At 48.9% G+C, this 26,649-nt stretch overlaps 1 protein-coding gene across 1 annotated transcript in view; it reads left to right on the plus strand.

The window, feature by feature from the left end:
- Positions 1-26,649, plus strand: part of SLC8A2 (solute carrier family 8 member A2) — a 164,349-nt gene that overhangs the window by 118,686 nt on the left and 19,014 nt on the right. Inside the window, exon 3 of the mRNA XM_073641625.1 lies at positions 16,206-16,309. Within this exon, the coding sequence (XP_073497726.1) occupies positions 16,206-16,309 (104 nt within the window). The remainder of the gene's footprint in view (positions 1-16,205; positions 16,310-26,649) is intronic.

Genomic DNA, 26,649 nt, shown 5'->3' on the forward strand with positions numbered 1-26,649 from the left:
GGTCCTACCTGCGCACAAGTGACCTGATAAAGAACTGTGAGTAAAGCAATGAAAACCAACCACACGCCTCTGTGTTTCATCGCCGCACCAGCACCATTAGTATTGGGACGCCCACACCATCACTACCATCATCTACTCTAGCTGCCCTGAGGCAATACTTCTCCCGTGGGGAGTTATCCCAATCTTGGCTGCGCATATAACATCAGCCTCAGCGGTCTGCAGCGCAGCGGCGGTCCCCACTGACCGCAATCCACGGGTGGCGTAGTCGGAGAATTACAATACAACTAGACTGCCACTGGTTTGACCACCCTGGGAACGGACCGGGTCGCCGCCACACGGAGACTACAACCCCCAGCATCCCACCAGCGATCCGGCTCCGGGTATCCCCTGCACAGCACAGGCCCAGGGGGCGCGTCAATAGCACTAGGAGAATTTTGTACACTTGGTCTGTATTGCAGGCTCTGACTCCACAGGCAGATTACATAGAGATACATTGTACATAGCAGTGTATTTTTAGGTCTCTGTATTCTAGAAGGAGAATAAAAGATTGTTTTTTCTTCCTATAAGGGCTCTTTAACACGTCCGTGTTTCCAGTACGTGTGGTGACAGTTTCCACACTTACTGCAGACACTGACACACGCTGACCCATTCAAATCTATGGGTCTGCGCACATGTCAGTGTGTTTCTAGGGACTGTGTGTCCGTGTGCTCCACACGCTGACATGTCCGTTTTTTGCGGATGCACGGTTCTCAAAATGTCTCACGCTGAACACACACGGATGACATCTGTGTGTCATCAGTGTGACACGTACTGGCGCCTGGGAATCAGCGCTACAGTTAGCGCTGTTCCTAAGCGCCGGGTGCTGAAATCTGCCATCATCATGGTTCCTGCCGGCGCTGCAATCAGCACCAGCAGGGACAATTATGAGGGTAGTAGTAATCTTCTTCCGCAGTGTCCCTGTGTAAAAATAAGAATAAAATAATAAAATCCTTATATTCACCTGTCCGGAGATGTCCCCCGCTCTAATCCATGCGACCAATCAGCAGAGGACCCGGGGAGAATGACTCCTGCAGCAAGCGGGCTCTGGATCTGAGCTCAGGAGCGGTGTCCTGTCACTCACTGAGCGCTGGAGCAGCTCATTCTCCCCGGCGTCAGCGGTCAGAGGATTACAGCGGGAGACATCTCCGGACAGGTGAGAATAAGGATTTTATAGATGATGTTTCGCTGCCCTGGCTAATCAAAAGACGCCGGGGACGTCGGATGGTTATAGATTGGCAACCTTCTGTCGAGCTGCCTGGTACCACTGATCTAGACACTGGACCGTCGTCCCGTGAATCTATCCGTTCATCTCTAGTCCCAACTGTCCCGCATACAGAGTACAGTCCTGGATTTGGGTCTACGCTCTGCAGTTTCGGGCATCTGAATTTCTCTCACTATCCACCGCCCCTTTGATATCTCCTCCTGCCCGGTGAGAAAGTAATGGTAAATGGGCGTGGATTAGGGTGTGGCCAAAGGCATTGCCAACATTTTCTGCAACACGTTACGCATGCCGCATTATTTCTGTCCTTCAAAAATTGGGAGGTATGCATTTATTCAGGTGATCACCAAAAATTTGTAGCAATAAAGGATCTAGCCTGTCCATGTATTACATACTGTGTAATGCCTAATTTCCCCATTGGGGGCACTGCAAAGGATCAGAACACCTGATGAGAATTTCTCCTGCAAATTACAACTAATCGCTGGTGATTGCTATTGTTGGAACCCCCAGGGATCCCTTGTAATCTGTAGGGGAACCTGGCAGTATGGCAATTTCTCCTGCAGTGCTATTAAAAGGAAAAGCGAGGAATTTCATGGTTGCTATTGCAGTCAATGGTCAATATGTGTAATTTATGGACTGTTGGATCCTCCAGAAATGCTTTTTATAACTCCCCCCTCCACCCAATAAACTTAACTCAAAATGCCCTAATAATGGATCTGAAAACTGGTTTTAAGCTTGGGCATAAAAAGTCTCTTGTTGTGCACTTTTCCGTCTGCAAAATAAGTGTCAGCAGCTTTCTTTATTCAACCCATGCCCACCAGAGAATTATAAAGCAAGTGTAGTAACGTGGGTGGGAAAGATCATGTTGTAAATTATAAATTACACCTTGTGCCGTGCGCTTGACATTTGTGTAGTAGCATATGCACAACTTCTACCAGCGCCGGCCCTCTCTGTATCTGTAATACTATGTACAGGATGTGTAAGACGGGACCTGGTACGGACAAAAATAATGTCGGAACATGAGGACCATGTCCCTGTCCTTCTCCCCTTCTTTTTCTGGTATTGGGTCTTTTATAGGAGGAGAGCAGAAGGCTTTTGATAGAGCATTTCAGTGACCTCGGGGGACATCACTCCACAAATCTGGGGTCTAAATTATTCATTGACGAACTCTACATCTCTATGCAACCCCCTCGCTCTTCTGTTCCTTGCCTATGGGTGCTGCAAGAGCTACTCATTATCAGCCTGCTCCCTGGATAATATTGTACATTTCTAGTTCTCCTCCCTTCCCATCCATCCTACTGTCTCATTATAGAATATAATTTCTATAATTCAAGCTGACTCTCAAAGTTCTCTTCTATATAGCTGTAAAGGAAATAGTTGTGCACACCATACATTGAGGATAGAATGACACCACAAACCAAATCCATCAGCAGATCTGTAGCACCCTGAGGATTCGGCTGCTACAGGGGTATTGCACCTCAACCCAGAGGTGTGATATTCCACTCCCGGGTAAGGATGGAGTGTGGAACTGAGCTCGGTAGGCTGCATGCACTACATACATCTCATTTCCGAGGAGCAGGCCGACGGTACTCCCACTTAGAAATGTGCAGGTACGACCGAGTCTGTTCCTGGCTGGAGTGGGAGGGGGGTGGTACATCCCAAGTAGTGTAGGGGCAGATAGGGGGAGCAGCCTGGGTAAAGATAGGATCTCATTGGGTGCTGGTCACTTGAGCTCACACATAGAGGGTGTATATAAGGTGGGCACCAACAAAGAACAGGGTCAGTCAGTCTGTCAGCCTTTGCAGAGAAGTAAGAAGCAGAGGAGCAGAGCAGCCCCAGAGAGAGAGAGGAGAAAGCAAGAGAGACCCAGAGGGGGAAACAGAAGAGAGGACTCTGAGACCCCAAATCCAATCCACGGGTGAAGAGTCGGCATCAGGGTACCGGAACCCAAGCTGGTGGGGGGCAAAAACACACCCCAGCCAGAGACCGGAGGCCGTGGGCAGCGTCTGCCACGGCCACCCACCACATCCACCCCGAAGGCATACCACGTGGAGGGTCAGGGAACCCAAGGCCAAGGGTCTCCCAACAGAAGGCCCGAGGGAGCTGGACCTGGGTGGATCACTAGTGGGGACGGCCAGAGAAAGGACAGAAGGAGAGCTCAGGGTCACGCTCCGGACTCGCTTGGGGGTTGGCTGGATCCAGGACCTGGTGGATGCAGCACGGCTCGGGAGGTCACTTGAAGCTGGAGTGACCGGAACATCAGCAGTGAGTAAATACCCTTAACTGCATAACCCGACTCTGTCTTCCTTTAACATCTATGCTGCACCACCACAACCCCCATCCTCTGCACCTGACCCCCTGAGGCTATACCCCACCCGTTGGGGGTTATACCATCAAAAGCTGCACCTACACCATCAGCCTCAGCGGACCCTGCTGCAGCGGCGGCCATAGTGACCGCAATACAACGGGTGGCGTAGTCGACAATAAAGAACTTAATAACATCAGTAAGGACTGCCACATACAACTGAGTTTGACACCCTGGGCACGGACCGGGTCACAGCCACTCGGAAGACTACAACTCCCATCTGATCCGGCTCCGGATATTCCCCCTAAAGAATATGGCCCAGGGGGCGCGTCAACTTTGGCGTAGTCGGCAGGATTACGTGCCCACAACAACCGGGTACTGCGTGCCTGAAGAAAAGAACGAGTTTACCTCAAAAAGAAGTCTCCTGCCGGTTCCGGAGGGTCCCCGCCATCGGACCCCATCACAGGTCGATTCCTGCCGGTTGTCCGCCATTAACAGCTTTTTCCCGCCATCTGCAGAGTTTCCCGCCACTGGGAAGCGATTCCCGCCATTTCCAAAGGTTTCCCGCCTTGGAAGAGCGGACGCCATTATGGGCGTGCCAGAGGGTGGTGAGAGGCCGCCTCCCATCGTGGGCCAGGACCGAAAATGGCGCCAAAAGTGGAAACCGCCCCCACCAACAGAGACTGTGATGCTAGAGGTGTCTGTCAGCGTGAAAGAACAGCCCCTGGAGCTGACAGTCACCAAGTGGCCCCGGGACCACCCTCGAGGTGGGAGGAGACGAAAGGAGAGAACAAAGATGGGTGCCGCCTGGAGCAGTCTGGAGCGAGCGCACCCGGAGGCAAGAAGCCTGGAGAAGAGTATCGGAGGAGCTTACCCGGAGATGGCGAGAAAGCAGAGCAGCACCGGCCCGCTGGCCAGGAGCCTGCTAGAGACGACTGTAGGAGAGCAGAGCAGCACCGACCCGTTGGTCAGGAGCCTGCTGGAAACAACGACCCCACTAGGCCTAGTGGAGGTCCTAGCACAGCTCCCCCGAGACCGGGAGTGTGCACAGACCGCTCTGGAGGGCCTCGCAAGGAGGATGGCCCGGGTGCAGCGAGAGACGTTGGCGGAGTGGAGCCGTGAGATGGCCCAGCAGACCGAGACCTGTGAGCGGAGCACGCCACCCGAGACGAGGAGACAGACCGCCTCTGAGGATGGCGCGGGAGGATTGAAGGCTGGAGACGGCGCCGAGAAGGGAGCCGAACGAGTGGAGGCAGGTAAAGGGGACGTCTATACCCCAGACCGGGAAACCGCGTACCTGCCCCAGCTCCCCGTCGCAGAGCCCGAAGTCTATCCTGCCGTGCCCGTCGCTGCAACGTCACCGCCGCAGACTAGGCCTCAAACGGGAGCCGCGACCCCTGTGACGTCACACGCCTCGACCCCGAGCGTGACCAAGCAGGAAGTACCACCAGCCTGGTCGCAAGGCCTAGTACCCCCGGGCGCCGCAATACCAACAGCGCCCCCTACCTCCGCGGAGCCCCCGGCCTGGTCGCAGGGCCAAGTAGCCCAGGGCGCCGCCGTCCTTACGGTGCCCTTTACCTTCCAGATACCCCAGGCCTGGCCGCAAGGCCCGGGCAACCCGGGCGACACCCCCACCGCGCCCATAAGACCAAGAGTGCAGCATCTGGGAGAGGACCTGTACGCCCAGCATACGTGCCCGGATGGGCAGCCATTTATATGGCCACCGGAGTTTCACCATCCCCGACTCCGGAGAGAGAGACCCCTGGATGAACCCCTGATCCCGGCTCCAAAGCCCGTAAAGAGGATCTCGCCCCCGCTAGCGGAAGCACAGTTTGAGTGGGACCCCACCGGAGAAGATCTTATGGGGTTCACTCAAGAGACTCGGGCAGCTGCAGCGGAGCGTGCTGAGTGCTGCCGCCAACAGCTCGAGGACTTCGAGAGGGAGCGGAGAGAGAGGCGGGTCCGGGAACAGCAAGCTCAAGTAAAGAGCGCGGAGCAGAAGAGTCGGGCCAGGAGAGACCCCCGTGCAGCGCATAGTCCCCGCACCACCGGGACTGTGATAAAGTTTAACCTGCAGCATGGGTGGGGCTTCATCCGAGACCACCACACCCTAGGCGACGTCTTCGTAACCAGGAGAGACGTTGAGTCCCACCTACCGGAGGGACACAGAGGTCGTGACCTTTACATCGGGGACGAGGTCACCTTCACCCGGCACAAGTGTGCCAAAGGTCCCTACGCCCTCCATGTGCATCGCCTGACGGAGGAAGAGCTGCGGTGTGAGGAGGAAGAACAAGAGGACCCGGACGGGTCTGAAACTAGAGCCAAAGGTAACCATAAAGCAAGAGCAGGAGGACGCCGTCGCTAAGGACAGCGAAGCAGAAGCTGTATATAGTTGCCCGTCGGGGCACCGTGAACTGAAACCGTGAACTGAAACTGAAACTGAAACTGAAACCGTGAACTGAAACTGAAACTGTTGCTGTTGCTAATATAGTCCCCGTTGGGACCAGCATGTGTGAACTGTTAACCCGTATTTCCCTAAATCCCACTGACCGAGGACTGAGAGCGGTCATTCCTCCCTAATACCTGGCCGAGGACTGAGAGCGGCCATATCCTTGTATATAGTTGCGCGTCCTAAAGCGCCCCCTACCGGTTTTATAGGAAAACCAGTTTTCTAGAGAGACTGTCGCACTTTACCCGGTCACACGTTGCACAGTGACCGGAGGAGGAGCCAGAGGCGACGAGAATGTTTTATATTGATATATATATATATAATGTTTTATATGTTTTATATGTTTATGCAAAAATTTGTATGTTTTGGTGTTATGTCTTACAGCCCGAGGACGTGCTGTGATTTACCAGGGGGGAATGTAGCACCCTGAGGATTCGGCTGCTACAGGGGTATTGCACCTCAACCCAGAGGTGTGATATTCCACTCCCGGGTAAGGATGGAGTGTGGAACTGAGCTCGGTAGGCTGCATGCACTACATACATCCCATTTCCGAGGAGCAGGCCGACGGTACTCCCACTTAGAAATGTGCAGGTACGACCGAGTCTGTTCCTGGCTGGAGTGGGAGGGGGGTGGTACATCCCAAGTAGTGTAGGGGCAGATAGGGGGAGCAGCCTGGGTAAAGATAGGAGCTCATTGGGTGCTGGTCACCTGAGCTCACACATAGAGGGTGTATATAAGGTGGGCACCAACAAAGAACAGGGTCAGTCAGTCTGTCAGCCTTTGCAGAGAAGTAAGAAGCAGAGGAGCAGAGCAGCCCCAGAGAGAGAGAGGAGAAAGCAAGAGAGACCCAGAGGGGGAAACAGAAGAGAGGACTCTGAGACCCCAAATCCAATCCACGGGTGAAGAGTCGGCATCAGGGTACCGGAACCCAAGCTGGTGGGGGGCAAAAACACACCCCAGCCAGAGACCGGAGGCCGTGGGCAGCGTCTGCCACGGCCACCCACCACATCCACCCCGAAGGCATACCACGTGGAGGGTCAGGGAACCCAAGGCCAAGGGTCTCCCAACAGAAGGCCCGAGGGAGCTGGACCTGGGTGGATCACTAGTGGGGACGGCCAGAGAAAGGACAGAAGGAGAGCTCAGGGTCACGCTCCGGACTCGCTTGGGGGTTGGCTGGATCCAGGACCTGGTGGATGCAGCACGGCTCGGGAGGTCACTTGAAGCTGGAGTGACCGGAACATCAGCAGTGAGTAAATACCCTTAACTGCATAACCCGACTCTGTCTTCCTTTAACATCTATGCTGCACCACCACAACCCCCATCCTCTGCACCTGACCCCCTGAGGCTATACCCCACCCGTTGGGGGTTATACCATCAAAAGCTGCACCTACACCATCAGCCTCAGCGGACCCTGCTGCAGCGGCGGCCATAGTGACCGCAATACAACGGGTGGCGTAGTCGACAATAAAGAACTTAATAACATCAGTAAGGACTGCCACATACAACTGAGTTTGACACCCTGGGCACGGACCGGGTCACAGCCACTCGGAAGACTACAACTCCCATCTGATCCGGCTCCGGATATTCCCCCTAAAGAATATGGCCCAGGGGGCGCGTCAGATCCAATTTGTGAATTTCATCATAGCAACTCATATTGTGACCCAGTAGTATGTACGACCCCCATGTGCCCGTATGTTCTCCCGACAACATCTGGGCAAGCTCCTAATGAGACGACAGATGGTGTCATGTGGGATCTTCTCCCAGATCTGGATCAGGGCATCAGTGGCTCCTGGACTGCTTGTGTCATTACTTGGCGACTTTGAATGTATAATGTCCCAGAGGTTCTCCACTGGATTTAGATCTAATGTATGTGACGGCCGGTCAGTAGCATCAATACCTACTGTATGTTATTCAAGAACTGCCTACACACTCTGGTCGGACATTGTTCTGCACCAGGAGGAACTCAAGACCAAGTGTGCCAGTGTAAGGTCTGACAATAGCTCGGCCAATTTCATCCTGGTGCGTAACAGCAGTCAGAGTACCGTTGGTCATAACATAGAGGTGTGTGAGACCCTTTAAGGATATGCCTCCCAAGACCATCCTTAAACCACCACCCAAACCAGTCATGATGGATGATGCTGCAGGAAGCACCGCTTTCAGCACAATGTCTCCAGACTATTTCATGTCAGTCACATGTGCTCAGAGGGAACCTTCTCTCATCTGTGAAGAGAAAAGGGGGCCAATGGCAGACCTGACAATTCTGGTTTTCTCTATCAAACGGCACTGTGCTGGGGTGTGAGTAAATGTCCCAGTACAGGGTGATGTGGTCTCATGCCACCCTCATGGGGACATGCACATTATATTGTAAGGTATATTGTAGCGTGCTCACAGTGATCATCCTGTTCCTGCTGCCGAGTTGATGCCCTTCTACGGCCCTTTCTGGTTCTCCTCGTGTAACAGCGTGTGTCTTGGTATCTGCTCCATGCTCTTGAGACTGCACTTTGAGACACAGCAAACCTTCTTGCAATGTCTCGCATGGATGTGCTGTCCTGAAGGAGCTGGACTAGCTGTGCAACCAGAAGGAAGTGTGACATGCAGAAGTAGTGCTGTTGCAGAGTGTGACATGCAGAAGTAGTGCCATTGCTTTAAAAGCATTCAGCAACTATTAGAAGTAACATAAGCACATGAGACAGGAAGTGTTGTGCTCCAGAAGCATCCAACAACTAGAGGGGTTAACACAGTCACAGGAGAAGGGGAGTGTTTTAGCAGAGCCCCAGGGGAATTGTGGGGAAGTTGTTTACTGTCCGGCTGGAACCGAAGAGAAAGGTGGTGTGTGTGTTCTGTATCTCACAGAAGTGCCCCTGCAAGTGAAAAGGATTCAAGTCAGGAGTGAAGCTAAGCACAGGTCAGATAGAGTTCCTGAACTAGCAGTGCAGAGTATTGTCTGGCAGAAAGATAAGGACTGGAAGAAATGGTGTCACAGGGATCATCTCCCTCAGCAAACCCTACCCTCCTCCTCCATCTCACTGTGCTGTAGAGAATGCTGTGTTCATTAATGTGCCTTTGCATTAGAACTGTGCTGTCCTGTACTACTGGGAAGACTGCGAACTGCTGTGCTGCTAAGGAAACTGTACTGTTTGTCACTGGAGACTGTTGCTCATAAGACTTAACTTGCACTGGCTGTGCGGCTTATTAAATGCTACTGTTCTACCGTTTATGAGGACTCTTGTCAAGTGTGTCTGGTCAGCAAGTGAAACAACCTACGTGTCTGTGCCTGAGGGTCAATACCCTTGTGTGCCTGAGAGAAGTTGCAGCACATGGTCTATGGTCGCCCTGAGTAACGGTTCCCCCAGGATTCCAAAGAATTCATGTAACCTGTCTCGCCCTTATCTGAACCTAGCGACGTGCATGTAACACTTGGGTTTATACCTGTGATGTGCAAGTCTTCCCTTCATTTTTTTGAGCAGTGTAGTTATACCCCTGGCTGGATGCACAGCTAGAAGTTGTACCTGGTGAAGGAAGGAGACTAAAGGTCCTTTTGACATGTAAGAAGTCACTGGTGTAATAGATGGTACATGGTAGGTTTTGCCCTTATTAGAGAATTTGCATTGGGATCCAAGCAGGGGTGGACATATCATTGGTGCAACCTGTGCATCCGCACAGAGGTCCAAGAGATAAGGGGGCCATCACCACCTCCAAAGCAGGTGGAATTGTGCATTATGATGAGCTGTTGGGCTGCAAGGGCCCATATATTGGTCTTGCACAGGGGCCGTCTTCTATCTATGTCCTCCGGTGGGCCCAAGGTCTTCAAGTTGTGTCTAGGAACCTTGAGCTTTGTTCATTTATTTGTCTATTTTTATTCTATTTTCAAAAATCAAATAACAATTATTACAATTATTAAACAACACAATTTCAAAAAACCTCAACATCTGAATTATTTCCACCCTCTATGGATATAGTTCAGTCCAATCTCCGTACCAGGTCGTATTGATGTTACACCCATAGTGGCTTCAACGACGATGTGGTCCTGTGCAGTCTATTATATAAGCCAGATATAGAATGGTGCTAGTGAACTGAAGAAGTTAGAAATCAGAATAATTTTTACTATTTTTTTTTGTAAACTTTTCTGCTAATAAAGGGGTTGTTCAAAAACTGCACCACTCCAGCCCATGGGCTATGGCTGATATTGCAGCTCATCACGATTTGAGTGAACAGGCAGACCCCTTTTTTTCAATCTTGGACAACCTCTTTTTAAGAAAGTTTAGACTTTGGTGATACGGAAGTCACGGGCAGCCAAACATGGCTGGGGGACCCCTTTCAATGACATCATGCACAGGGTCCGGATTGGCACCCAGAACTCAGCCATTCAAGTGACTAAGTTCGTGAAAAAGACGTTCAGCACACGGATGTCATCCCATTGCTGGCCATTTTTCATGGACCATTTTGCTACGCAACAGTTGGAAAATCGTCATCTGATTTTAATACATGTGAGAAAAATGGGTAATAGATGGTAAAACTAGACACACGGAAACGGAAGAAAAATGACCATCACTGATTAAAAATGGTCACAAACATGTGTATAAGGCCTTAGAGAGAGAACGCAGCGTGTGGGTTAACCAGCTTAGGCAGCCATTTTTGGGGCTAGTAAAATATTTATGACGACCTAGCCTACCCATTCTTCAGCAAACATAGAGGGCATTGGAAATCATTATGATGAATATTCTTGAGCGAGTGGTTCCTATTGCTTTGATAAGTTGCATTCTCATAAATATTCTATACAAAATGGCTGGCCCTATTGTGAATAGATGAAGGAAGTGTTTGGGAGGCCAGATCCCCCATAAATACTGAAAAGGAAGAAAACATTTCATCTGGGGAGATTCTGCATAGTAAATCATTCTACACGATGCTCTGTTGCAGCATATAAATTGACAGATTTGCCTTCAGAACTAACGTTGGCCATGTTGGTTGTTATTTAGCTTTCTGAGGAACATAACAAATGACTCCATTTCAGGGAACATCTCAAAAAATCAGTGGATCTGGTTTCTAAAAATCCCTGTGGTTAGCTGATATCGCTGGGAGACGGACTTCCAACTGGACATTATTTGGCAGCCAATGAAATGAATGGTCGTCCATGTAGTTGATGGTTTGGCTGTGTCCACGAAAGCAGAAGCAGCACTCCGGCAGGATGCAGCTCAAAGGGTGGTGTCCCTATGGCATCCATATGTCCTAATAGAGCCAGCACCAGCACCTGACAGATGTGCCGGGGGTCTACAGCAATTTGAGGGGCCAAGAATCTAGACTCCAAATTTATGACATCCGGATGTACGCACTGCATCAATGCAGCAATCTCACGAGCTGAGCCTGCAGAATATAACCTGGGTGCCAGCCGTGTTATACAGCTGGCAGCTGAGTTTAACTGATGGGTTTTGAAATAACTCTGATCACAGTAATTTAACTTCTTAGATGGCTGGTCTTAATAGGATATTGGTAGTTTTACACTACAACATTACAGTATGGCAGTGCACTGTAGAAGTGATCACAGGTTCAGGTCCTTTAGGGGGAGTAATGAAAAATAAAATAATATATGTATATAAATTAAATAGGGTTATACTTTCTCTCTCTATATATATGTATATATCTATCTATATATATATCTAACTATATACACTGCTCAAAAAAATAAAGAATAAAGGGAACACTTAAATAACAGAATATAACTCCAAGTAAATCAAACTTCTGTGAAATCAAACTGTCCACTTAGGAAGCAACACTGATTGACAATCAATTTCACATGCTGTTGTACAAATGGAATAGACAATATATGGAAATTATTGGCAATTATCAATACACACTCAATAAAGGAGTGGTTCTGCAGGTGGGGACCACAGACCACATCTCAGTACCAATGCTTTCTGGCTGATGTTTTGGTCACTTTTGAATGTTGGTTGTGCTTTCACACTCGTGGTAGCATGAGACGGACTCTGCAACCCACAGAAGTTGCTCAGGTAGTGTAGCTCATCCAGGATGGCACATCAATGTGAGCTGTGGCAAGGAGGTTTGCTGTGTCTGTCAGCGTAGTGTCCAGAGGCTGGAGGCGCTACCAGGAGACAGGCCAATACACCAGGAGACGTGGAGGGGGCCGTATGAGGGCAACAAACCAGCAGCTGGACCGCTACCTCCGCTTTTGTGCAAGGAGGGACAGGAGAAGCACTGTCAGAGCCCTGCAAAATGACCTCCAGCAGGCCACAAATGTGCATGTGTCTGTACAAACGGTTAGAAACCGAATCCATGAGGGTGGTATGAGGGCCCGACGTCCACAGATGGGGCTTGTGCTCACAGTCCAACATAGTGCAGGATGCTTGGCATTTGCCACAGAACACCAGGATTGGCAAAGTCGCCACTGGCGCCCTGTGCTCTTCACAGATGAAAGCAGGTTCACACTGAGCACATGTGACAGACGTGACAGAGTCTGGAGACGCCGTGGAGAGCGATCTGCTGCCTGCAACATCCTTCAGCATGACTGGTTTGGCAGTGGGTCAGTAATGGTGTGGGGTGGCATTTCTTTGGAGGGCCGCACAGCCCTCCATGTGCTCGCCAGAGGTAGACTGACTGCCATTAGGTACCGAGATGAGATCGTCAGACCCCTTGTGAGACCATATGCTGGTGCGGTTGGCCCTTGGTTCCTCCTAATGCAGGACAATGCCAGACCTCATGTGGCTGGAGTGTGTCAGCAGTTCCTGCAAGATGAAGGCATTGAAGCTATGGACTGGCCCGCCCGTTCCCCAGACCTGAATCCGATTGAGCATATCTGGGACATCATGTCTCGCTCCATCCACCAACGTCACGTTGCACCACAGACTGTCCAGGAGTTGGCGGATGCTTTAGTCCAGGTCTGGGAGGAGATCCCACAGGAGACCATCCGCAACCTCATCAGGAGCATGCCCAGGCGTTGTAGGGAGGTCATACAGGCACGTGGAGGCCACACACAATACTGAGCCTCATTTTGACTTGTTTTAAGGACATTATATCAAAGTTGGATCAGCCTGTAGTGTGTTTTTACAGTTTAATTTTGGGGGTGACTCCAAATCCAGGCCTCCATTGGTTAATAAATCTGATTTCCATTGATGATTTTTGTGTGATTTTGTTGTCAGCACATTCAACTTTGTACAGAACAAAGTATTCAATGAGAATATTTCATTCATTCAGGTCTAGGATGTGTTATTTGAGTGTTCCCTTTATTTTTTTGAGCAGTGTATATATATATATATACAGTACAGACCAAAAGTTTGGACACACCTTCTCATTTAAAGATTTTTCTGTATTTTCATGACTATGAAAATTGTACATTCACACTGAAGGCATCAAAACTATGAATTAACACATGTGGAATTATATGCTTAACAAAAAAGTGTGAAACAACTGAAAATGTCTTATATTCTAGGTTCTTCAAAGTAGCCACCTTTTGCTTTGATGACTGCTTTGCACACTCTTGGCATTCTCTTGATGAGCTTCAAGAGGTAGTCACCGGAAATGGTTTTCACTTCACAGGTGTGCCCTGTCAGGTTTAATAAGTGGGATTTCTTGCCTTATAAATGAGGTTTGGACCATCAGTTGTGTTGTGCAGAAGTCTGGTGGATACACAGCTGATAGTCCTACTGAATAGACTGTTAGAATTTGTAATATGGCAAGAAAAAAACAGCTAAGTAAAGAAAAACGAGTGGCCATCATTACTTTAAGAAATGAAGGTCTGTCAGTGCGAAAAATTGGGAAAACTTTGAAAGTGTCCCCAAGTTCAGTTGCAAAAACCATCAAGCGCTACAAAGAAACTGGCTCACATGAGGACCGCCCCAGGAAAGGAAGACCAAGAGTCACCTCTGCTCCTGAGGATAAGTTTATCTGAGTCACCAGCCTCAGAAATCGCAGGTTAACAGCAGCTCAGATTAGAGACCAGGTCAATGACACACAGAGTTCTAGCAGCAGACACATCTCTTCAACAACTATTAAGAGGAGACTTTGTGCAGCAGGCCTTCATGGTAAAATAGCTGCTAGGAAACCACTGCTAAGGACAGGCAACAAGCAGAAGAGACTTGTTTGGGCTAAAGAACACAAGGAATGGACATTAGACCTGTGGAAATCTGTGCTTTGGTCTGATGAGTCCAAATTTGAGATCTTTGGTTCCAACCACCGTGTCTTTGTGCGACGCAGAAAAGGTGAACGGATGGACTCTGCATGCCTGGTTCCCACCGTGAAGTATGGAGGAGGAGGTGTGATGGTGTGGGGGTGCTTTGCTGGTGACACTGTTGGGGATTTATTCAAAATTGAAGGCATACTGAACCAGCATGGCTACCACAGCATCTTGCAGCGGCATGCTATTCCATCCGGTTTGCGTTTAGTTGGACCATCATTTATTTTTCAACAGGACAATGACCCCAAACACACCTCCAGGCTGTGTAAGGGCTATTTGACCAAGATTGAGAGTGATGGGGTGCTACACCAGATGACCTGGCCTCCACAGTCACCAGACCTGAACCCAATCCAGATGGTTTGGGATGAGCTGGACCGCAGAGTGAAGGCCAAAGGGCCAACAAGTGCTAAGCATCTCTGGGAACGCCTTCAAGATTGTTGGAAGACGTTGGAAGACGTGTCGCACAAAGACACGTTGGTTGGAACCAAAGATCTCAAATTTTGACTCATCAGACCAAAGCACAGATTTCCACTGGTCTAATGTCCATTCCTTGTGTCTTTAGCCCAAATAATTCTCTTCTGCTTATTGCCTGTCCTTAGCAGTGATTTCCTAGCAGCTATTTTACCATGAAGGCCTGCTGCACAAAGTCTCCTCTTAACAGTTGTTGAAGAGATGTGTCTGCTGCTAGAACTCTGTATGGCATTGACCTGGTCTCTAATCTAAGCTGCTGTTAACCTGCGATTTCTGAGGCTGGTGACTCGGATAAACTTATCCTCAGAAGCAGAGGTGACTCTTGGTCTTCCTTTCCTGGGGCGGTCCTCATGTGAGCCAGTTTCTTTGTAGCGCTTGATGGTTTTTGCAACTGCACTTGGGGACACTTTCAAAGTTTTCCCAATTTTTCGCAATGACTGACCTTCATTTCTTAAAGTAATGATGGCCACTCGTTTTTCTTTATTTAGCTGCTTTTTTCTTGCCATAATACAAGTTCTAACAGTCTATTCAGTAGGACTATCAGCTGTGTATCCACCTGACTTCTGCACAACACAACTGATGGTCCCAACCCCATTTATAAGGCAAGAAATCCCACTTATTAAACCTGACAGGGCACACCTGTAAAGTGAAAACCATTTCCGGTGACTACCTCTTGAAGCTCATCAAGAGAATGCCAAGAGTGTGCAAAGCAGTCATCAAAGCAAAAGGTGGTTACTTTGAAGAACCTAGAATATAAGACATATTTTCAGTTGTTTCACACTTTTTTGTTAAGTATATAATTCCACATGTGTTAATTCATAGTTTTGATGCCTTCAGTGTGAATGTACAATTTTCATAGTCATGAAAATACAGAAAAATCTTTAAATGAGGTGTGTCCAAACTTTTGGTCTGTACTGTACATATATATATATACACACATATATATGTCTGTGTGTTTTGCTGTTTTGCATATATGCAACAGTTCAGATCACCTGCTTTTTGTCCACAATGTGAATGAAATCTAGATAGCTAAAAATAAAAGTAACAAATTCAGTATTGCCATGTGCATAACTTCCCAAACTAACAAAATATCAGAATAATTTGCTCCATATATTGAGGGGCGAATTGCAAAAACAACAACAACAAAAAAGATAGAATCACCGCTTTTTGCCTCTCAAAAAATTGAATAAAAGAAGATCAGAAAGTAATTGAAGCACCAAAATGGTAATGATAAGAAGTACAGTTCATAAAGCAAATTAGAAAAAAGCGAGTCCTGACACATCTCTATCGAAAGACAGATAAAAAAAAGTTCTAGCTCTTGGCAGATGGGCCCCTGGGGCCCGCAGAGACCTGGAGCCGGTCCTGTCCTAACACTGTCCGAATGAGACACCCCTTTGCATTGCAGTATTATAGCGGTATTATAGGGCCTCCATTTTGTCTCTATGGCAGTTGTAGTTCTGTTTGGTCCTGTCCATGTTATTTCTCTCTAAAACCGGACTAGAAAAAAATAATCTTTTCTCCCATTCTGTCTCCTCAGTAAAACTCTACAAGTCAAGATCGTTGACGACGAAGAATACGAGAAACAAGAGAACTTCTTTGTGGTCCTGGAGGAGCCTCGATGGATGAAACGTGGCATTTCAGGTACCTCTGCCATTTCCCAATCTGGACCCCACCGTTCAGAACTAAGCTGAACTAGACCCCCCCCCACAAAAAAACCTTCGTCCAATCGAAGAGCTGCTTTTTTTCCGGCACGGAAGAGGTTAATCACAGCCACCTAAAAATAGTCTCCCAATTAGGAAATCTATGGCAGCATTTGCTAATGGTTTATACGGCTCACATCATCTCCAGTGGAGACGGGGCAGGCATTGATTTCCTTGGTTACTTTGTTGCTAGGCAACCTGCAGATGATTACACTTTTTGCCTAGCAACAAGTTTTATCGGTTGCCTAGGAGAATCATGTGCCGTGGTAAATGGTCGCCAAATAGCGTTACCTTGTAGGGACACTAGACACAGTAACGTAGCAACGGGCATTGAAGCAGTTGCTAAGCAACAGGCAATATGGCAGAAATGTCTAGATGGATGTAGTGGAATGAGGGTACGAGTCTTGGCTTTCCGGCATCGGGGCTTGTGTTACGCATCCCAATAACCAGACGTCTTATATTATTAATTGGGAGCCTTGGACACGGCTGTCCTGTGCCGAAAATAAGCTGCAAATATGCCGCTACTAATTACGACGTTCTAATTTATCTCCTTAACGCCTTGTTCCAATAGTCATAACTTTCATTTTTTTCTGTCACCAAAGCCATATTATTACGGGACGCGTTGTAGTTTTGAACAACACCATTCACTTTACCGAAAGACGGAAAAAAAAATTCCAAGTGTAGTAAAACGGGGAAAACTCACCCCCACAATCCTGTCATTGTTTTTTGGATTTTATTATTTTATTAGTATGGAGGTAAAAAGGACCTGGAAAAATGACTTTCCATGTGAGTATGAATATGGCCATACCAAACATTAGTTTTTTTTAATATTTTAGCGCTAAATTTTTTTTCTGAACTTTGTAAAAAAAAAAGTTTCGAAGATCTGTAACTTTTTTATTTTTCCGTCGATGGACTGGTGTTAGGGCTTGTTTTTTTTGATTGTCGAACTTTAGTTTTTATAGATTTATTTTGGGGTCCATTCAATGTATTGATCACTATTTATTTTACTTTTATTATGGTGATAAAAAATGACAGTTCTGGCCTTTAATTTTTTTTTTTTTTACAGTTCACCTTATGGGATAAGTATTTTTATAAAAAGAGGCATAAAATCCAGCAAGATGGATCCTTGAAAAATAATTTATTGGACATACAAAAAGCCAGTAAAAAATTACTCCATAGCTATTAAAAAAGCAGGATGCGTTTCAGGCGTAGTCCTTACTCATTGCAATGTGAGACCCCAACCAGTCTCCAGAACGAGGGACCCCAATTCCTCATTTTGTCCAGGAGAAAGACTGCAGATAGCAGGAGTTTGGCTTACGTTAGCTTTTATGGATGATCACGGCACGCTCATAGTGTCAGTGCGGGTACGCACAGAATGGCTGCAGGCACGCTCTGATATCTGGTTTGTGCCTGTCTGTAGCCAGTGTCAGTGCGCAGGCGCAGAACGGAGAGGCAACGTTCGCTCTGGGCCTTTGAGACAAGTCAATTCATTTTTGACTCATTTGCATATCAATTAAAAGTTGATTTTTAATTAATTAAAAAGTTAAGCTATACCTGCCAAGTATGATTTAAGTAGTGTCCAGGTCCCCTATATAAATGTTTATTCAGTTTAAATGCCATTTCACAGATGACAAACTCCCTTTAATGCAAAATATAACATATTACATGCTGGCTACCTACAGCCACCACTAGATGGAGCCTTCTGCATACAGTGTTATTGTGGAGTTCAGTGTATAACCTGTATGCAGTAAGCTGCTAGGCTCCCTCTAGTGGTGGATGCAGGTAACCAGCATGTTATCTTTTATGCTTACTTCTATGTAGAGAATTTGGATCACTATACCAGAAAAACAGAGATATATTAAGAAATTAGCTCAGAAACCTGTAGAAGAGATGAACAAATCTATTTGCCATTTCAATGTAATTTTTTTTTAGGGAAGGGAAAGAGTTAAAAAAAATAAATCTTCATGCCCACCTTTCCTCACCTCTTCATGTGCCACGTTCACAGCTGCAAATTTTGGGCATTATCCACCCAAAGAGAGGCCAATTCAATAGAACAGTTGTGTCTGACTTGTGGATCTCCAACTGTTGTAGAACTACAACTCCCAGAATGCCCTGACTGTCTATGGCACAGAGCACAGGCTTTATGGTCTCTCCTGTCTTTGGCTTTATGCGGTATGAGAACACACATAGTGCAATGTTAATCATCCACCATGGAGCGTCAGCTATAGAAGCCTCTGTCCGTACACGGAGGCTCGTTATTATATGATAAGACCATTGTTTTACTGGAACAAATCTGAAATTACAATTATCAGAAGAAGGAAGGATCGGGTCATCGCACAGCGTAACAACAGGCCATGTAGGGGGGGAGATAATGAGCGCTTCCTACAGTCTGCCACTCCGGATAGAAGGAAGCGCTCATTATCTCCCCACTACGTGACCTGATTCTCGACCAACTGGCCAGCAGATGTAGAAATTCTTTGTGCATATTTTCCGAGGTTTGGTTGTGACATGTTTACTAGTTTTATCATTAAAAGGAACAGTCCATGCAAAACTAATAAACTGCATAGTACAAAGCCCGAGGGGGTGGAGCATGACACATGGATTCAATACCATAGAGTAAATGGCTGTGCCATGCTCCGCCCCCTCAGACCCTGCACTTAGCGAAACACAATGAACGGATATTCAAAGGTTTCCAAAATAAAAAAAAATGTAGAAATATTTTTTTTTCTGGAATTTCCCTTTAAACAGGACCTGTCAGCAGGTCAAAAGTGCCCAGTTTTTGCTTTTATTTTATTCCATATGCTTCCCAGAGTATTAAATTTAGAAAAAATGCGCCATACGGTTCCAGAGATATGGCCATTTTTATTTAGTGCAAATTTGTATGGTCTTTATCAAGAGGGCGTTGCTCAGAGGATCTTGTGTCTTTAGGCTGCTCTGCATGATTAACCCGGCCTACAGGATCCTCTGGGGCGTGTCTTTAGGCTGCTCTACATGATTAAATTGGCCCACAGGATCCTCTGGGGTGTGTCTTTATGCTCTGCATGATTATTTTGGCTCACAAGATCCTCTGGGGCGTGTCTTTAGGCTGCTCTACATGATTAAACTGGCCCATAGGACCCTCTGAGGTGTGTCTTTAGACTGCTCTACATGATTAAACCGGCCCACAGGACCCTTTGAGGTGTGTCTTTAGGCTGCTCTACATGATTAAACAGGACCCTCTGGGGTGTGTCTTTAGGCTGCTCTACATGATTAAACCGGCCCACAGGACCCTCTGGGGCGTGTCTTTAGGCTGCTCTACATGATTAAACCGGCCCATAGGATCCTCTGGGGTATGTCTTTAGGCTGCTCTACATGATTAAACCGGCCCATAGGACCCTCTGGGGCATGTCTTTAGGCTGCTCTACATGATTAAACCGGCCCACAGGACCCTTTGAGGTGTGTTTTTAGGCTGCTCTACATGATTAAACAAGACCCTCTGGGGTGTGTCTTTAGGCTGCTCTACATGATTAAATTGGCCCACAGGATCCTCTTGGGCATGTCCTTAGGCTGCTCTGCATGATTAACCCGGCCTACAGGATCCTCTGGGGCGTGTCTTTAGGCTGCTCTACATGATTAAATTGGCCCACAGGATCCTCTGGGGTGTGTCTTTATGCTCTGCATGATTATTTTGGCTCACAAAATCCTCTGGGGCGTGTCTTTAGGCTTCTCTACATGATTAAACCGGCCCATAGGATCCTCTGGGGCATGTCTTTAGGCTGCTCTACATGATTAAACAGGACCCTCTGGGGTGTGTCTTTAGGCTGCTCTACATGATTAAACCGGCCCACAGGACCCTCTGGGGCGTGTCTTTAGGCTGCTGTACATGATTAAACCGGCCCACAGGATCCTCTGGGGCATGTGTTTAGGCTGCTGTACATGATTAAACCGGCCCATAGGACCCTCTGGGGCATGTCTTTAGACTGCTCTACATGATTAAACTGGCCCACAGGACCCTTTGAGGTGTGTCTTTAGGCTGCTCTACATGATTAAACAGGACCCTCTGGGGTGTGTCTTTAGGCTGCTCTACATGATTAAACCGGCCCACAGGACCCTCTGGGGCGTGTCTTTAGGCTGCTCTATATTATTAAACCGGCCCACAGGACCCTCTGGGGCGTGTCTTTAGGCAGCTCTACATGATTAAACCGTCCCACAGGACCTTCTGAGGTGTGTCTTTAGGCTGCTCTACATGATTAAACCGGCCCACAGGACCCTCTGAGGTGTGTCTTTAGGCTGCTGTACATGATTAACCCGGCCCACTGGACCCTCTGGGGCGTTTCTTTAGGTTGCTCTACATGATTAAACCGGCCCACAGGATCCTATGGGGTGTGTCTTTAAGCTGCTCTACATGATTAAACCGGCCCACAGGACCCTCTTGGGCGTGTCTTTAGACTGCTCTACATGATTAAACCGGCCCACAGGACCCTCTGGGGCGTGTCTTTAGGCTGCTCTACATGATGAAACCGGCCCACAGGACCCTCTGGGGCGTGTCTTTAGGCAGCTCTACATGATTAAACCGGCCCACAGGACCCTCTGGGGCGTGTTTTTAGACTGCTCTTCATGATTAAACCGGCCCATAGGATCCTCTGGGGCATTCTTTAGGCTGCTCTACATGATTAAACCGGCCCACAGGACCCTCTGAGGTGTGTCTTTAGGCTGCTCTACATGATTAACCCGGCCCATAGGACCCTCTGGGGCGTGTCTTTAGGTTGCTCTACATAATTAAACCGGCCTACAGGATCCTATGGGGTGTGTCTTTAGTATGCTCTACATGATTAAACTGGCCCACAGGACCCTCTGAGGTGTGTCTTTAGTATGCTCTACATGATTAAACCGGCCCACAGGATCCTATGGGGTGTGTCTTTAAGCTGCTCTACATGATTAAACCGGCCCACAGGACCCTCTGGGGCGTGGCTTTAGACTGCTCTACATGATTAAACCGGCCCACAGGACCCTCTGGGGCGTGTCTTTAGGCAGCTCTACATGATTAAACCGTCCCACAGGACCCTCTGGGGCATGTTTTTAGACTGCTCTTCATGATTAAACCGGCCCATAGGATCCTCTGGGGCATGTCTTTAGGCTGCTCTACATGATTAAACCGGCCCACAGGACCCTCTGAGGTGTGTCTTTAGGCTGCTCTACATGATTAAACCGGTCCACAGGACCCTCTGGGGCATGTCTTTAGGTTGCTCTACATGATTAAACCGGCCCACAGGACCCTCTGGGGCGTGTCTTTAGACTGCTCTACATGATTAAACCGGCCCATAGGACCCTCTGGGGCATGTCTTTAGGTTTCTCTACCTGATTAAACCGGCCCACAGGACGCTCTGAGGCGTCTTTAGGCAACTCTGCATGATTAAACCGGCCCACAGGACCCTCTGGGGCATGTCTTTAGACTGCTCTACATGATTAAACCGGCCCACAGGACCCTCTGGGGCATGTCTTTAGACTGCTCTACATGATTAAACTGGCCCACAGGACCCTCTGAGGTGTGTCTTTAGGCTGCTCAACATGATTAAACCGGCCCACAGGACCCTCTGGGGCGTGTCTTTAGGCTGCTCAACATGATTAAACCGGCCCACAGGACCCTCTGGGGCGTGTCTTTAGGCTGCTCTACATGATTAAACCATCCCATAGGACCCTCTGGGACGTGTCTTTAGGCGGCTCTACATGATTAAACCGGCCCACAGGACCTTCTAGGGCGTGTCTTTAGGCTGCTCTACGTGATTAAACCGGCCCACAGGACCCTCTGGGGCGTGTCTTTAGGCTGCTCTATATGATTAAACCGGCCCCTAGGATCCTCTGGGGCATGTCTTTAGGCTGCTCTACATGATTAACCCGGCCCACAGGACCCTCTGAGGTGTGTCTTTAGGCTGCTCTACATGATTAAACCGGCCCATAGGACCCTCTGAGGTGTGTCTTTAGGCTGCTCAACATGATTAAACCGGCCCACAGGACCCTCTGGGACGTGTCTTTAGGCTGCTCAACATGATTAAACCGGCCCACAGGACCCTCTGGGGCGTGTCTTTAGGCTGCTCTACATGATTAAACCATCCCATAGGACCCTCTGGGACGTGTCTTTAGGCGGCTCTACATGATTAAACCGGCCCACAGGACCTTCTAGGGCGTGTCTTTAGGCTGCTGTACGTGATTAAACCGGCCCACAGGACCCTCTGGGGCGTGTCTTTAGGCTGCTCTATATGATTAAACCGGCCCCTAGGATCCTCTGGGGCATGTCTTTAGGCTGCTCTACATGATTAACCCGGCCCACAGGACCCTCTGAGGTGTGTCTTTAGGCTGCTCTACATGATTAAACCGGCCCATAGGACCCTCTGGGGCGTGTCTTTAGGTTGCTCTACATGATTAAACCGGCCCACAGGATCCTATGGGGTGTGTTTTTAGGCTGCTCTACATGATTAAACCGGCCCACAGGACCCTCTCGGGCGTGTCTTTAGACTGCTCTACATGATTAAACCGGCCCACAGGACCCTCTGGGGCGTGTCTTTAGACTGCTCTACATGATTAAACTGGCCCTCAGGACCCTCATAGGTGTGTCTTTAGGCTGCTCTACATGATTAAACTATCCCATAGGACCCTCTGGGGCGTGTCTTTAGGCGGCTCTACATGATTAAACCGGCCCACAGGACCTTCTGGGGCATGTCTTTAGGCTGCTCTACATGATTAAACCGGCCCACAGGACCCTCTGGGGCGTGTCTTTAGGCTGCTCTATATGATTAAACCGGCCCACAGGACCCTCTGGGGCGTGTCTTTAGGTTGCTCTACATGATTAAACCGGCCCACAGGATCCTATGGGGTGTGTCTTTAGGCTGCTCTACATGATTAAACCGGCCCACAGGACCCCCTGGGGCATGTCTTTAGACTGCTCTACATGATTAAACTGGCCCACAGGACCCTCTGAGGTGTGTCTTTAGGCTGCTCTACATGATTAAACCAGCCCACAGTACCCTCTGGGGCGTGTCTTTAGGTTTCTCTACCTGATTAAACCGGCCCACAGGACCCTCTGAGGCATCTTTAGGCAGCTCTGCATGATTAAACCGGCCCAAAGGACCTTCTGGGGCGTGTCTTTAGGCTGCTCTATATGATTAAACCAGCCCATAGGATCCTCTGGGGCATGTCTTTAGGCTGCTCTACATGATTAAACCGGTCCACAGGACCCTCTGAGGTGTGTCTTTAGGCTGCTCTACATGATTAAACCGGCCCACAGGACCCTCTGGGGGGTGTCTTTAGACTGCTCTACATAATTAAACCGGCCCATAGGACCCTCTGGGGCATGTCTTTAGGTTTCTCTACCTGATTAAACCGGCCCACAGGACCATCTGAGGCGTCTTTAGGCAGCTCTGCATGATTAAACCGGCCCACAGGACCCTCTGGGGCGTGTCTTTAGACTGCTCTACATGATTAAACTGGCCCACAGGATCCTCTGAGGTGTGTCTTTAGACTGCTCTACATGATTAAACCGGCCCACAGGACCCTCTGGGGCGTGTCTTTAGACTGCTCTACATGATTTAACCGGCCCACAGGACCCTCTGGGGCGTGTCTTTAGGTTGCTGTACATGATTAAACCGGCCCACAGGACCCTCTGGGGGGTGTCTTTAGGTTTCTCTACTTGATTAAACCGGCCCACAGCAGCTTCTGAGGCGTCTTTAGGCTGCTCTGCATGATTACACTGCCTTGCAGAATCCTCTGGGGTGAGTCTTTAGGTTGCTCTACATGATTAAACCGGCCCACAGGATCCTCTGGGTTGTGTCATTAGGCTCCTCTACATGATTAAACCGGCCCACAGGACCCTCTCGGGCGTGTCTTTAGACTGCTCTACATGATTAAACCGCCCACAGGACCCTCTGGGGCGTGTCTTTAGACTGCTCTACATGATTAAACTGGCCCACAGGACCCTCATAGGTGTCTTTAGGCTGCTCTACATGATTAAACCGGCCCACAGGACCCTCTGGGGCGTGTCTTTAGGCTGCTCTACATGATTAAACCGTCCCACAGGACCCTCTGGGGCATGTCTTTAGACTGCTCTACATGATTAAACCGGCCCACAGGACCCTCTGGGGCATGTCTTTAGGCTGCTATACATGATTAAACCGGCCCAAAGGACCTTCTGGGGCGTGTCTTTAGGCTGCTCTATATGATTAAACCAGCCCATAGGATCCTCTGGGGCATGTCTTTAGGCTGCTCTACATGATTAAACCGGCCCACAGGACCCTCTGAGGTGTGTCTTTAGGCTGCTCTACATGATTAAACCGGCCCACAGGACCCTCTGGGGGGTGTCTTTAGGTTGCTCTACATGATTAAACTGGCCCACAGGACCCTCTGGGGCATGTCTTTAGGCTGCTATACATGATTAAACCGGCCCAAAGGACCTTCTGGGGCGTGTCTTTAGGCTGCTCTATATGATTAAACCGGCCCATAGGACCCTCTGGGGCATGTCTTTAGGTTTCTCTACCTGATTAAACCAGCCCACAATACCCTCTGAGGCGTCTTTAGGCAGCTCTGCATGATTAAACCGGCCCACAGGACCCTCTGGGGTGTGTCTTTAGACTGCTCTACATGATTAAACCGGCCCACAGGATCCTCTGAGGTGTGTCTTTAGACTGCTCCACATGATTAAACCGGCCCACAGGACCCTCTGGGGCGTGTCTTTAGACTGCTCTACATGATTAAACCGGCCCACAGGACCCTCTGGGGCATGTCTTTACACTGCTCTACATGATTAAACTGGCCCACAGGACCCTCATAGGTGTCTTTAGGCTGCTCTACATGATTAAACCGGCCCACAGGACCCTCTGGGGCGTGTCTTTAGGCTGCTCTACATGATTAAACCGTCCCACAGGACCCTCTGGGGCATGTCTTTAGACTGCTCTACATGATTAAACCGGCCCACAGGACCCTCTGGGGCATGTCTTTAGGCTGCTATACATGATTAAACCGGCCCAAAGGACCTTCTGGGGCGTGTCTTTAGGCTGCTCTATATGATTAAACCAGCCCATAGGATCCTCTGGGGCATGTCTTTAGGCTGCTCTACATGATTAAACCGGCCCACAGGACCCTCTGAGGTGTGTCTTTAGGCTGCTCTACATGATTAAACCGGCCCACAGGACCCTCTGGGGGGTGTCTTTAGGTTGCTCTACATGATTAAACTGGCCCACAGGACCCTCTGGGGCGTGTCTTTAGACTGCTCTACATGATTAAACCGGCCCATAGGACCCTCTGGGGCATGTCTTTAGGTTTCTCTACCTGATTAAACCGGCCCACAATACCCTCTGAGGCGTCTTTAGGCAGCTCTGCATGATTAAACCGGCCCACAGGACCCTCTGGGGCGTGTCTTTAGACTGCTCTACATGATTAAACCGGCCCACAGGATCCTCTGAGGTGTGTCTTTAGACTGCTCCACATGATTAAACCGGCCCACAGGACCCTCTGGGGCGTGTCTTTAGACTGCTCTACATGATTAAACCGGCCCACAGGACCCTCTGGGGCGTGTCTTTACACTGCTCTACATGATTAAACTGGCCCACAGGACCCTCATAGGTGTCTTTAGGCTGCTCTACATGATTAAACCGGCCCACAGGACCCTCTGGGGCGTGTCTTTAGGCTGCTCTACATGATTAAACCGTCCCACAGGACCCTCTGGGGCATGTCTTTAGACTGCTCTACATGATTAAACCGGCCCACAGGACCCTCTGGGGCATGTCTTTAGGCTGCTATACATGATTAAACCGGCCCAAAGGACCTTCTGGGGCGTGTCTTTAGGCTGCTCTATATGATTAAACCAGCCCATAGGATCCTCTGGGGCATGTCTTTAGGCTGCTCTACATGATTAAACCGGCCCACAGGATCCTCTGGGTTGTGTCATTAGGCTCCTCTACATGATTAAACCGGCCCACAGGACCCTCTCGGGCGTGTCTTTAGACTGCTCTACATGATTAAACCGGCCCATAGGACCCTCTGGGGCGTGTCTTTAGACTGCTCTACATGATTAAACTGGCCCACAGGACCCTCATAGGTGTCTTTAGGCTGCTCTACATGATTAAACCGGCCCACAGGACCCTCTGGGGCGTGTCTTTAGGCTGCTCTACATGATTAAACCGTCCCACAGGACCCTCTGGGGCATGTCTTTAGACTGCTCTACATGATTAAACCGGCCCACAGGACCCTCTGGGGCATGTCTTTAGGCTGTTATACATGATTAAACCGGCCCAAAGGACCTTCTGGGGCGTG

The sequence above is a fragment of the Phyllobates terribilis genome, unplaced genomic scaffold (genome assembly GCF_046119375.1).
Source record: "Phyllobates terribilis strain yellow unplaced genomic scaffold, ASM4611937v1 Scaffold_7__3_contigs__length_470593459, whole genome shotgun sequence".
NCBI lineage: Eukaryota > Metazoa > Chordata > Amphibia > Anura > Dendrobatidae > Phyllobates > Phyllobates terribilis.